Below are 13344 nucleotides of genomic sequence, written 5' to 3'. Positions count from 1 at the left end.
TTTCTTTTTTTCTTCGGGTTTGGATTTTTTTCCAGAGTCGTTATTTATTTATCTAATTTTTTGTTTGTTTTGTTGCCTTTTATTTTTCTAACTTTAAAAGAATTTTCTTTTCTCTGTCTCATCAGTGGGATAAGAAGGAGATAAAGGGTGAAAGAGGGAGATTAAAGGGGAGTAAGATTAAGGTGAATGAGGAAGATGGAAAGGGGGAATGGTTAGGAAAAAGAGGTCTGTGAAAATGAGAGAGGAAGCTGAAGATGAGTAAGTAAATAATGATATTAAATCCCCAAGAAAAAATGTTATCTAAAGAGTCCTTTCAAAGGAAAGATTATAATATCCCAGGCGTTAGCCGCAGTGCAGATCCCAATGTAAGATAGGGCAAAGCAACTTATTTGGGGCTACCCAACTCGGTGGAGAATTGAACCAGATACTGTTCGGATACAATACAAATTGGGCTTTTTATATCAATTGAGCTTTTTATAAAGCGCAATATCCACTAAATGTGCTCAAAGCGCTTTACAGGCGCAACACAAAGACCATACCACTGTCTCATGTTGCACAAGGAAAGGTGAATAGAATGAAGATGAAGAGGAGGAGGAGGAGAAAGCGGAGTGGGAGAAGGGATGGAGGAGACGGAAGAGGGGGTGAAGGAGGACGAGGAGGTGGAAAGGGGTGAGGAGGAAGAGGGAAGAAAAGTAGGGAAGGAGGAATAAGAGGAAGAGGAGGAGGACGACGACAAGAGGAGGAGGAAGAAGAAGAGGAGGAGGATGAATTATTACTTTAGTAGATATTTTTCGAGAAGAAATAACATATAAACTGGAGAATATTTTTATTTCAAAATTGATCTTTAATTCACCCAAGTGTAAAATGTAAATTCGCTTTAACACAAAATATCACAATTTTAAAAATATATAAAACCTTCAAATAAAATAAAATTGAAAACTGTGAAGAAAAACCCTTGAAATTTGATATAGAGCATCACTCACCAGATAATCTCAAAGCTTTTTATAAGGGGTCGAAAGCCGATAGTAACAATTAACATGAATGAGACATGACGAGATTAAGGCGATTATGCAATCCTTTTGTTCGACATAGATAATGGTGTTACCAGTCATGTACCATTTTACACCTGAATCAAGTGAAATAATATGGGAAAAGATAATTTTCCAGGGAATCAACTTGGCGTCCGCCAAGAGCGGGGATCGAACCAGGCCATGCTGGTCCAAAAGCAGAGAGTGATACCAGTAGACCACAAAACTGGAAATAAAATCAGATAAAGGATGTGTAAATGGATTGAATGCAACCTAAGATACCTGTATTGGTTCTAAATGTAGTACAACGTATAATGGTATTTCAGAATGGATTGCATACAACATTAGATAGATATACTTATATACTCGTCTAAATGTGTTACAACGTATAACGGTATTTCAGAATGGATTGCATACAACATTAGATAGATATACTTATATACCTCGTCTAAATGTGGTACCACGTATAATGGTATTCCAGAATGGATTGCATACAACATTAGATAGATATACTTATATACCTCGTCTAAATGTGGTACCACGTATAATGGTATTTCAGAATGGATTGCATACAACATTAGATAGATATACTTATATACCTCGTCTAAATGTGGTACAACGTATAACGGTATTCAGAATGGATTGCATACAACATTAGATATACTTATATACCTCGTCTGAATGTGGTACAACGTATAACGGTATTTCAGAATGGGTTGCATACAACATTAGATAGATATACTTATATACCTCGTCTAAATGTGGTACAACGTATAACGGTATTTCAGAATGGATTGCATACAACATTAGATAGATATACTTATATACCTCGTCTAAATGTGGTACCACGTATAATGGTATTTCAGATTGGATTGCACACAACCCTAAATTATATACTTGTCCAAACTGAAGTACAATCTATACTGGCATTTACCTATTTACCTGATATTTGCCTGATAACCTAAATTATTATGGCCTCATAGTTGTAATTGAAATACTGTCAAACCAATGTGTAATTATTTACAGGTCTACTAACCTAGATTGCTAAGGACTCATAGATGTAATGGAAATACTGTCAAACCAATGTGTATTTGTTTTCAGATCTACTAACCTAGATTGCTAAGGACTCATAGATGTAATGGAAATACTGTCAAACCAATGTGTATTTGTTTTCAGATCTAATAACCTAGATTGCTATGGTCTTATATTTGTAATTGAAATTGTGAAAGCAACACAAAACATTGTCCATTTCATCTATCTTCAATCAAGCCTATAACTGCCTTTGGTTATCAGACCTTTGATATGGAAACGGGGATGTATCCCAATCTATCAAATCAATTACAAACCGAAATGTGTCTCTTTATCACCGAGTAACCAAGTACTTAAATAATTCCATTAATACTGTTTTGTTTGTTTTTGTAAAAAAATAATTAATATATGTTTACATTTTTTAAGCGCGACCCTTGTTGTAAAGCACTCTGAGCACATTTAGCTATATAAAAGCTTAGTTATTTTTCGTTTATTTCTTTAGGTCACGTCAACGCCAGTTAAAGTGATAACTTTAAGAAAAAATAATTTCTCAATCAAGCAGCAGAGATTATAAGACAAAGGGAGATAAGTTCAAACGTTATCAGAAGCAGATACAAGAGTAACATATCCTTGTTGCTAACGTGAATCCATTTTGAAATCTCCTCTTGACCCCAATAGAGAATCTCTCAGATGATTGCGTGAGAATATATATAGAGCCTTATCTACTAAATATGCTCAAAGCGATTTACAATAGGTCGCTCAATACTTATACATGAAGGACGAGACGTGAAGCCTGTTTGGAGATATACAATATGTTCGACAGAAACAACGCTGTTAATTGCCAGGTAGTCATTTCACATCTGAGTACTGTGAAAGAATGTGAGTCAAGCTCCTTTTTCAAAGACTCAAATACGAGCCGCTTAAAGCGGGATTCGAACCATGGACCTTCTAATCCGAAGGTGAGTGTCATACTTCTAGGCCTCATAGTCGCATAAACCAAACATTTAAAAAAAGATTGACAGAAAATTTTTCAATCACATCAAAACGGTTTTACGTCGGACTTTCCCTAATATGTATGTATGTATGTATGTATGTATGTATGTATGTATGTATGTATGTATGTATGTATGTATGTATGTATGTATGTATGTATGTATGTATATATATATGTATGTATGTATGTATGTATGTATGATGTATGTATGTATGTATATATGTATGTATGTATGTATGTATGTATGTATGTATGTATGTATGTATGTATGTATGTATGTATGTATAAATAAATATTTATGTATTTGTGTATGCATGTGTTTATGTATGTGTGTATGCTTGCGTCTACGAATGTATGTGTGAGTGTCCTTAAAATACTGTATAACAGTAAATAATGTAACAATTTTATTAATTAACATAAACGATTCACATCAAAGTGAGAAATGAATAAAAAGTTTACGACGCTTGTGTCACTTTTAGGTCATAGCAACGCCTGTAAAGAGGAAGTTGAATAAAACAAACAAAAACAGACCTGCCCATGCACGCATCCAAGAGAAAAGAAAAGAAACATGCCTAAGATTTCAGACAGAGATCAGGTGTGAATCAAACACAAACATGAAACAGAATGGAAGATTGAATTTAATTTACGAAAAACAGATGAGGTGGACGTAATGCAAGAAAACAACACAACCCTCTCATCTCTGAATTGTCTTGAGTGTTACATTCATTGTGGTTTGTTGACAAAGGACTCACCCGAAACGTCCATGCCAAATGTCTTCGTAAAATATATTGACGCTTCTATTCTATTTATTTCCTCGAGTCTCAGCGACACGTCACGTGATGTAACTCCAAGAATTGTCCAGGTTAAATTAAGACAAGATCGGAGTACATGCTGGACGCACGGAATGACCTCAACAGTGTTACGTTCTGACGGTTATAAGGTGAATATCAGTGAATTGACTCTCTCATCCATAACTGTCTAGTTCTGTGCTATCCTCGCTCCCGAGAGATTTTCGGTGCTTTTCAAAATTGAATTAAAAATATATACTCGATCTAAAAATAACAAAAATGTCATTTACATAGTTTTAATCAAATACCATAAGTACGTTAATGCAACAACAGTAGCTTTAATAATGTGACCATAATTTGTCTCAGAAATATATATTTAATGATGTGGTAAAAGTAACCAGGGGGGCCACCGAGAAAGTCGCTGCTAAGGTTGAGTGAGTTAAAGAGAGATAAATTACATTGGAGAAATATCATCTCTCACAAAAACATAAATCTATCTCTGACAGTCTATGTCCAAGCAAGACTGAAGACAGGATCCAGGAAAAAACCTCATGTGCTCATCCCAAATAAGATCAGTATGCTACGTGAAAAACGACAAAAAATTGATGTAGAAGTTTGGACGAGACGACGATAATGTGGACGGATGAATTACTCACCGGCCCAGGAGGGCCAACTCCCCCCCCTCCCCACCCCGCCTTAAAGATAATATCATTCACTACGAGAGTTATAATACATGTATATAAAAGAAAGTTTGTCCCACAATGTCATTTACAAGGGGAAGTGGAGGGGGTTGTGGAATGAGCGGGAATTGCACATAGAAATAGCTGACAGTTTGAACTCCGTAATAAAACTTTAGAGTGTCCAAAACAAAACAAGTTATCAATAAAATCCACGATGATCGTTGATGTAAATGTAACCCAGCGTCTCATAACGGTATTATGTTGGGGTGACTGTGAATCTATCAGTGTAATGTGTAGCCACACGCACAAACACACACACACACACACACACACATGTATATATATATATATATATATATATATATATATATATATATATATATATATATATATATGTGATGAGTGGTGGTGTTTTATTGGAAAATTGTATTGAATGTCTTCACATGACAACCGTTAGAAATTCATATTTCTGCTCATTCCTATTTTCAAAACACTTTGAATCATCTGGTTTATCCCGACATAACACCGTTATATCATGATGGAACACAAATGTCTCATCTACTCAATCTGGGTTTATGTTGGAGTTATCTAGATGAATCACCCGATAGCTCAGTTGGTAGAGCACTCGTTTTATACACAAGAGGGATCGGGTTCGATCCTTGGTGAAGTCTATTTGGAAAAAATGTTTTCTTGTTTCTATTTGACCTTGAATTTTATTTTATTTTTATTTTTAGTTTATTCCAACATTGTACCAGCTTGGCTTGATGGATCACATATGTGTGTCATCAATCTAAGAATAGCCGCCAATTAGAAGCGTAAGAATGACAGCCAAAGTCAATATGGCGACGACGATGCCCATTATGCGGAAAAACAAGGCGTCCAAAATCACAGCCAAGTCTTGCCAGGACAAAACCTCCTGCTCCCCCTCCCCGTCCACTTTTTCCCCGGCTCCTGTTCCCGCAGCTGATTTGAGAGACATCCGCTTCTTGTTGTTGTCAAAAGTTTGTTCTGCTGGGTGGACTTTGTTAATGTGGCCACTCCCACCAGCACTACTTCCTATTCCGCCATTATTTCTGTTGACGAACACGTGTTGTACGTTCTCATCCCCAATTCCGTCGCTTTCTTTTTGGTCCCTTTTCCATCGAACCAACGGGATGATTTTCATGAAGAAAGAGTGGAGGTGAGAGGGGACAGGTCGGACGTTGGAATGGAAGTGGAAATACAAGACGATGACGGTGACCAATGTGGAGATGACCCCAACAAACAGGATGATGGTCAAGTAGATGCCTGTGGTCATTGGATAGAAAATGTGGCTGATAATGAAGATAACAAATTTAATGAACGTAATGATGATGCTAATGATGATGATGATGGTGGTGGTGGTGATGGTGGTGGTGGTGGTAGTGTTGGTAGTGAGTGGTGATGACGATGATGATGATGATGATGATGATGATGGGATGATAATGATGGTGGTGGTGGTAGCGGTAGTGGTAGTAGTGATGGTGGTGGTGTGGTGGTGGTGGTGGGTGGCAGTAGTGGTGGGGATGGTGGTGGTGGTAGTGGTGGTGGTGGTGGTAGTAGTGGTGATAGTTGTGATAATGATAGTGGTAATGGGGATGGTGGTGGTGGTAGTGGTGGTAGTTGTGGTAGTGGTGGTGATGGTGGTCGTGGGAGTGGTGGTAGTGGTGGTGAGGGTGGTGGTGGTAGTGGTGGTGATGGTGATGACAGTGATATTGGTAATGGTGAGGGTGGTTGTGGAGATGGCAGTGATAATGTTAATAGTGGTGATACTGGCGTTGGTGGTGGCAGTGATAATGTTAATAGTGGTGGTACTAGCGATGGTGGTGGCAGTGGTAATGTTAATAGCCGTGGTACTAGCGTTGGTGGTGGCAATGATTATGTTAATAGTGGTGGTACTGGCGTTGGTGGTGACAGTGATAAAGTTAATATTGGTGGTACGGACGTTGGTGGTGACAGTGATAATGTTAATATTGGTGGTACGGACGTTGGTGGTGGTAGAGATAAAGTTAATATTGGTGGTACGGACGTTGGTGGTGGTAGAGATAGTGTTAATATTGGTGGTATGGACGTTGGTGGTGACAGTGATAATGTTAATATTGGTGGTATGGACGTTGGTGGTGACAGTGATAATGTTAATATTGGTGGTACGGACGTTGGTGGTGGCAGAGATAACTTACTAAGAACAGACGTTGTCTTTGATGTAGGCGGCATGTATCCAGCGACCAAGGTCAACATGACCACGTAGGTAAGTAGTATAGTGAGGGTGTATCCAACCTTCTCCCCGGAGTCTGCCGGAAGTAGAAATACAAGCACACAAAGCACTGATGTCACAATGACGGGGATGAGAATAGTCATGACGTAATAGGACGGACGTCGGCGTAATTTAAGAATGAAGTCAATCTGGTGAAAACACGCAAGAAGGAATGAAATAATTTTTGTGATTATATATGAATAAGTAACTGAACAAACAGAACAATAAATAAATAAATTTACGTTTAAATAGATAAACAAATAAATAGATAACAAAATGAATAAATAGAGAGATGAATAAGGGAAATAAAATAAATATATAATTATGTGGTTTTTTTTTCAAATTAATTAATCAGTGAATTAAAGAAATCAATGCTGAAAAGGCTTCTATTCGTTCAACGGGCAACCTTTTTTTTTATTATTCTCTTTTTAGTTTTAATGTCGAAAAAGACCAGGATAACCCTGGCGTGAGCAGCGAAGCAAAAGATGTTTTCATTCCTTGATAAGAAAGAATATCAATTCCGACAGCGGATTATAAACCCAGCTATGTCGTGTGGAAGGTCAATATCTTCACTACTTGGCTATATATATATTACATAGTGACTCCACCCAAATATCCTGACCTTTGACCGTCCCGACATAATACTGTTTTAAAACGATGGGTCCCAAATCAAACAATTTTACCTGTGAATGAAGATAAACTTTTTAAAAATCCAAAAATCCCTTTATTCATCTCTTAGAGGAAATTTGTCTCTAGGGTCTATTCGAAGGAAGGATTGGAATAACCCATTAGTCAGCCGCAGTGCAGCGCGCAAACTGAGTTGGGCAAAATAAGTTGCTCAAGGCCCACAAACAGCGCAGCGGCGGGTGATCGAACTCAGTACTTTTCGGGTGCGAAGCAAAGACCGTACAGTTAAGCTACGCTGTCCCAGATCATCTCCATCCACCAATAGATGTCTCCTCCCAAATCAACCAACCTTACCTGTGAATGCAGATCGTCTCCATCCATCAACAGATGTCTCTTTCATGTGAATGCAGATCCTCTCCATCCACCAATAGATGTCTCTTACCTGTGAATGCAGATCCTCTCCATCCACCAACAGATGTCTCTTACCTGTGAATGCAGATCCTCTCCATCCACCAACAGATGTCTTTTACCTGTGAATGCAGATCCTCTCCATCCACCAACAGATGTCTCTTACCTGTGAATGCAGATCCTCTCCATCCACCAACAGATGTCTCTTACCTGTGAATGCAGATCGTCTCCATCCACCAACAGATGTCTCTTACCTGTGAATGCAGATCCTCTCCATCCACCAACAGATGTCTCTCACTCCAAGTCTCCAAGATCTCCCATTCTCCACTCAACTGGAAATCTTCCAGATAGATCTGAAGAAATAGTATAAATAAATCTGTACAAAATAGACATCAGCTCGTAAATCACTGCTGAATGAACATATAAATATGATAGTTAAATCTGTACTTAATAGACTTTGACGTGTAAATTGAGGATAGATGAAAATAGAAATATTACAGATAGGTATGCACCATATAGAATCGTAAATTGTGGATAAATGAAAATAGAAATATGACATATTAATCTGTATGAAATAAACATCGATTCAAAACTCTCTGTAAATGAAAATAGACATATTACATATAGATCTGTACCAAATAGACACTGACTCGTAACTCCTGGATAAATTAATATAGAAATATTAGAGATAAATCTATACCGTAAAGGCATCTACTTGTAACTCATGGATAAATGAACATAGAAATTTCCAGAGAGATCTGTATCAAACAGAAATCGACTCGTAAATTGTGATAAACGACTGGTCACTATTTCTATTTTTTTTAAAAGTCCTACTATTTCCAACATAGAATACGATATCATTTGGTTTTGGTTTTCTGATCGGTCCAACAATTTTTAATTGGAAACAAAAGTGTCTCTTTGGAAGTGTAAAACCACTCTTCTGGGTGACTAGATTCCTACTTTATACGCCCTGCTACTGCTAAAATAGTTATGCCACCTTTGCTTCACTATGTAACATATTCATTATCAGTCCATTGAAGGACTGGTTTTACACACACTCAACCACACACAAACACATACACTCACTCACACACACACACACACACACACACACACACACACACACACACTTCCAAACAGTTTTAAATCGGAAAAGTTGAAGGATTGGCGTAACGACAAGTCTGTCCTATTAATGCAAAAATCTCGTCTCATTAATGTCTATCTGTCCTATTAATGCAGGAATCTAGTCTCAGTGAAGTCTATGCGTCCTATTAATACATAAATCTCGTCTCATTAATGTCTATCTGTCCTATTTATTAATGCAGGAATCTAGTCTCAGTGAAGTCTATGCGTCCTATTAATACATAAATCTCGTCTCATTAATGTCTATCTGTCCTATTAATGCAGGAATCTCGTATCATTGAAGTCTACGCGTCCTATTAATACATAAATCTCGTCTCATTAATGTCTATCTGTCCTATTAATGCAGAAATCTCGTCTCATTAAAGTCAATGTGTCCTATTAATGCAATAATCTCGTCTCATTATTTTAGTTTGTCACACGTTGTTCAGAGGATAAGACATTGCACCATGATGTAAAAGGCCTGGAGTCGAACAGCAACATTGATTGCTCCCTTGTTACGTTTGAAAATAAATAGGTAATAATTCATCTTTTACACATTTAATATTTTTCTTTATTTATTATTATATTATGTTCTTCATTTATATATCTCTTACTTATTTTTTATCAAATTTTTTTGCATTTTGTGCCCAAAGATCTGAGCAGTCATTATTAACTGACCCCAAAAGGTCATGTGTACTGAGCTGGTTTTGGTAAATAGTACATTCTGTCTAAACGCAGACTTACAATGTTTTATAAGTGTGCGTTTTGAGTTGCACAGCAATCTATTTGTGAATACATAACTCAGCAGTTATCGACATATTTACAACATCTTTATACATGATATTGATTTTACAATTGAACACGCCTGTAGAGAAGACGTTTGGCACGAATAGGTGGAAATCGGGAATAATAACCAATAATTGAGTTGGAATAAAATGAAAGCTGTGTCTTACACGCGTCATATCTCGTAGTACATACTCTGTGTTGCTGTTCGCCTCTTGGAAAGCGCTTTTGGTACTTTATTGATACCGATCCGTACACACTTCAGCATTTATTGTCTTTGTGTTCTTTTAACTCTCTCCTCACCAACTATAGGAAAATTGTCACCGTCGTTACCAGACATCCAACCTTTTCCTTTCACTGTTCTTTTGTAATCATAAAATTTGAAGACAGTTTTTGTTATAGTTATGAAAACTTAATCCTTCGTTGTGAACCTTATTTTACTGAACAAAATTATTTATAGCATGTACGCAATGCTTTTGAGTTTAAAAATCAATTTCTGTGCTGGGTATGTCAGACATTTGGTGGAAAATCTGGATGCCGGTCGGAAAGGAGAGAGTTTTTTTTCTATTTTTATCATGAATGTTCAATCCAATGATAACCTACGTCAGTGTCTGTGGCTGCCAGATCCACCTCTGTGTATGTGTAGGCCCATGACGTCACTTCGATTTCGCACGTCTGCGTATCGAATGGATAAAACGTCACGTCGACGTCACAATGGGTCTCAAAGATTCCTGGCGGTTCCCATGTCATGTGACCACCGCTGGTGGCGCGAATCAGTAATTTGTCATCTTCTATGACGCCGATGTTGGAGATTCTGTAAAGCAAATGAGATGAATGATTGTAGAATTGTGTGAAACAATTATCGTCATCCATTGTTTCAAATGTGTATATTGTAAGGCTGGCTCAAATACTAAAAATAGTCTATACAGTCATGGATATAAGGCTAAAGCAAAGTTTGTATTCTTTGTTGGAAAGGAACAATATTTTGTTTGTTTTTGTTTTGTTTTTGTTTTGTTTTGTTTTGAATATTAAAAAATTACTGTTAATATTTCTGGTCGTTTGAATTTAATTGTCACTTTTCAGCATTTGTTCCAAAACAATTAATGCTATTTGTTCAGGAAAAATACTCACAACATCCGCCAGCCGGATATAATGTAACATCATACAAATCTATAAGCGTTGGTAGTCAACTGAATTTAGGGTAAACTAATCATTGAAATGGCTGTCTCAAAACAATGACAACGATCTGAGTGACGTCAGCTTCGTTGCGTTTATAGTATATAATATAATAGTGTAATATATCATACAAGTGGTTGGGGTGATGGATCAGATTTATATATATATATATATATATATATATATATATATATATATATATATATATATATATATATCCACAAAACGTGCTCAAATTGGTTTACAAGGGTGCACAGCCAACAGCAACACTTTACATGTACGTCAAAACCTGACGCCTGTTACACGATATTACAAATGTATTTCTGACAGAAACAAAGCTGTTCACGGCCACGTAATAACTTTACTCCTGAGTCGAGTACGGTGAGAGAATGTGAATGAAGAGTCTTTCCCAAGTAATCAATATGCGCCAATCATAACGGGATTCAAACCCAGTTCCCTCCGACATAAAACCGTTTTAAACCGACTCGCCATCTATGCGTTTTTGTTTTTCACTCACGAGTTGTCGACAATGAGTTCAGGTCTCCATAGAATGAGTTCTGTATCGTAGAAATCTTCGATATTTCCATAGGTGGCTGGAGTCCATGTCAGACGGGAGTCGTTCCATTTCTGACAAGAATAGAAAATGTCGGATTGTCAGAAATTGGAAATTAAATCATATGAATAATTAACAAACAAATAATAGATAGATAAATGTTAAATCAGTTAATATATAAATGACTGATCTGATAAATAAAGGAATAGATGAATATTAAATAAATGATTTATATATTAAATAAATAGATAAACAAATACATAACTAGACAAATAGATACATAGATAAATATATGAAGGATTTGATGACAGAATGAGTGAATCAATGAATAGATTAAGTGTACTCAGATCTTTTATTAATGGCGCGGGTTTTTCTAGTTGTTCTCAACTGTCTCTCTTTCCAAAGTTGTAATACTTTGTGTCAACCTCCGAATCAATTTGTCTTAACTGAATATAGGTTTTGGACCGTATTGATGCCATACCAAAAAGGTTTTCTTCTTTAAGACCTATAAAAACTACTTTAAAACCGATGTCATAGAATTCGAGATTTTACGTTGTAAAAAATGTAAACAAGTTACGCACCACAAAGTATGAGATGAATTCATCGTATTTGATAATAATCCCGTGCTTACACGGACGTTCCGGCTAGTGATTATGAGTTCACGTCATATTTGTCCGAATAAAAACAATTTAATCGTTATGAACTTACCACTTGTGTAGTTTGCATCCAAATTGAATTATGATTTATTGCATTTTATCTAAACCATGTGGAAATTATTTCTTTGTTGTTGTTGTTGTTGTTGTTGTTGTTGTTGTTGTTGTTCTTGTTGTTGGTGGTGTTTTTGTTGTTGTTATTTAACACATGGACATATTTGTGGAAAACATTGTATCATAAATTGATGAATTTCTACTTTTGACGAGTCTATATTAAATATATGAAATCCCCTTTGGCATAAACAAAAGCTGTTTCTCAAAATGTTGAAATCAAAATCATGTTGGAAGCGTGTAATATTCATTTTCCTTTGTATTCATCAATAATATGTATTGATAGTTATAAAATGTAGATGTCTGATATTTAAGTATTACCATTCGTCTATTCATATTCAGATACTGTATGTCCATCATTTAAGTTTCAATTTACCCAACATTCCATTTTGACGATCTTTTTTTCAAAATGGATAAGCGGAAAATTTTGATACTGTAAATCATCTATGAGTTCCGATCCTTACCAGTTATCGATTTTAATATAGCTGTAATAAGCAAAATCCTGCCCTATTGTTTTAAAAATTCATGAAAAATATTGTTTTAATTAAGGCAAATAACATTCAGAGGTTCATACATATTTTAGCAATACACAGGACAGCTGGGAAAAAGAAGAAAAACGCGCCACTTATTAACAATCTGACTATAATAAATTAATTTATTGGATGATAAATAACCTAAATAATCAATCAATGTGTTGATTAATTATTTAATTAATTATTATTTAATTAATTAATTGAATAATTAATTGAATAAATGAAAACACTGTTTAATGATAACACAACAAGGTCCTGACAAAAAAAACCTGCTGATATAAATGAACAGTGCAAATCCAATAGCGATTCAAGCCGTTAGATCACGTGATTCACAACCAACCATCTCACAACGGTTTATAGGTCCTGGTGATTCCGATGACGAAATCAAATCTCAATCACGCCAATTTCCTTTTCTTCCTTTACTTGCATGCAGTCCACCGTTGATGTAGTCGCCCAAGTTTGACATCAGCAATAGATGAAATGAAATTGACGTGTCTCAGCTCTTTGTTATTCGTATTTCTCAGTCATTTTTATGAATGTTTTTTGCTAAACTGTATTATTCAGACTATAAACGTTTAAGATTACAC

General features: G+C 36.1%; 1 protein-coding gene across 2 annotated transcripts in view; it reads right to left on the bottom strand.

Annotated features, from left to right (window-relative positions):
* Positions 1–823: 823 nt before the first annotated feature.
* The window catches only part of LOC144959124 (neuronal acetylcholine receptor subunit alpha-3-like), a 56709-nt gene continuing 44188 nt past the window's right edge, over positions 824–13344 (bottom strand). The window contains exons 5-10 of one of the 2 annotated variants that reach the window (XR_013642566.1): positions 11425–11534; positions 10335–10545; positions 8081–8179; positions 6718–6940; positions 1701–5806; positions 824–1627 (exon numbers count right to left, since the gene is read on the bottom strand). Coding sequence is in view for 1 of the 2 variants with exons in the window: in XM_078891570.1 (XP_078747696.1) it covers positions 5310–5806; positions 6718–6940; positions 8081–8179; positions 10335–10545; positions 11425–11534 (1140 nt within the window). In the remaining variant the exon portion in view is untranslated. Of the gene's footprint in view, positions 5807–6717; positions 6941–8080; positions 8180–10334; positions 10546–11424; positions 11535–13344 lie in introns of both variants that reach the window. The other variant, XM_078891570.1, reaches the window with a different exon arrangement.

Source organism: Berghia stephanieae, chromosome 13 (assembly GCF_034508935.2).
Source record: "Berghia stephanieae isolate SIO BIC M18660-M18661 chromosome 13, UCSD_Bste_1.3, whole genome shotgun sequence".
Classification (NCBI taxonomy): domain Eukaryota; kingdom Metazoa; phylum Mollusca; class Gastropoda; order Nudibranchia; family Aeolidiidae; genus Berghia; species Berghia stephanieae.
This window is presented reverse-complemented; position numbering and strand designations above follow the sequence as displayed.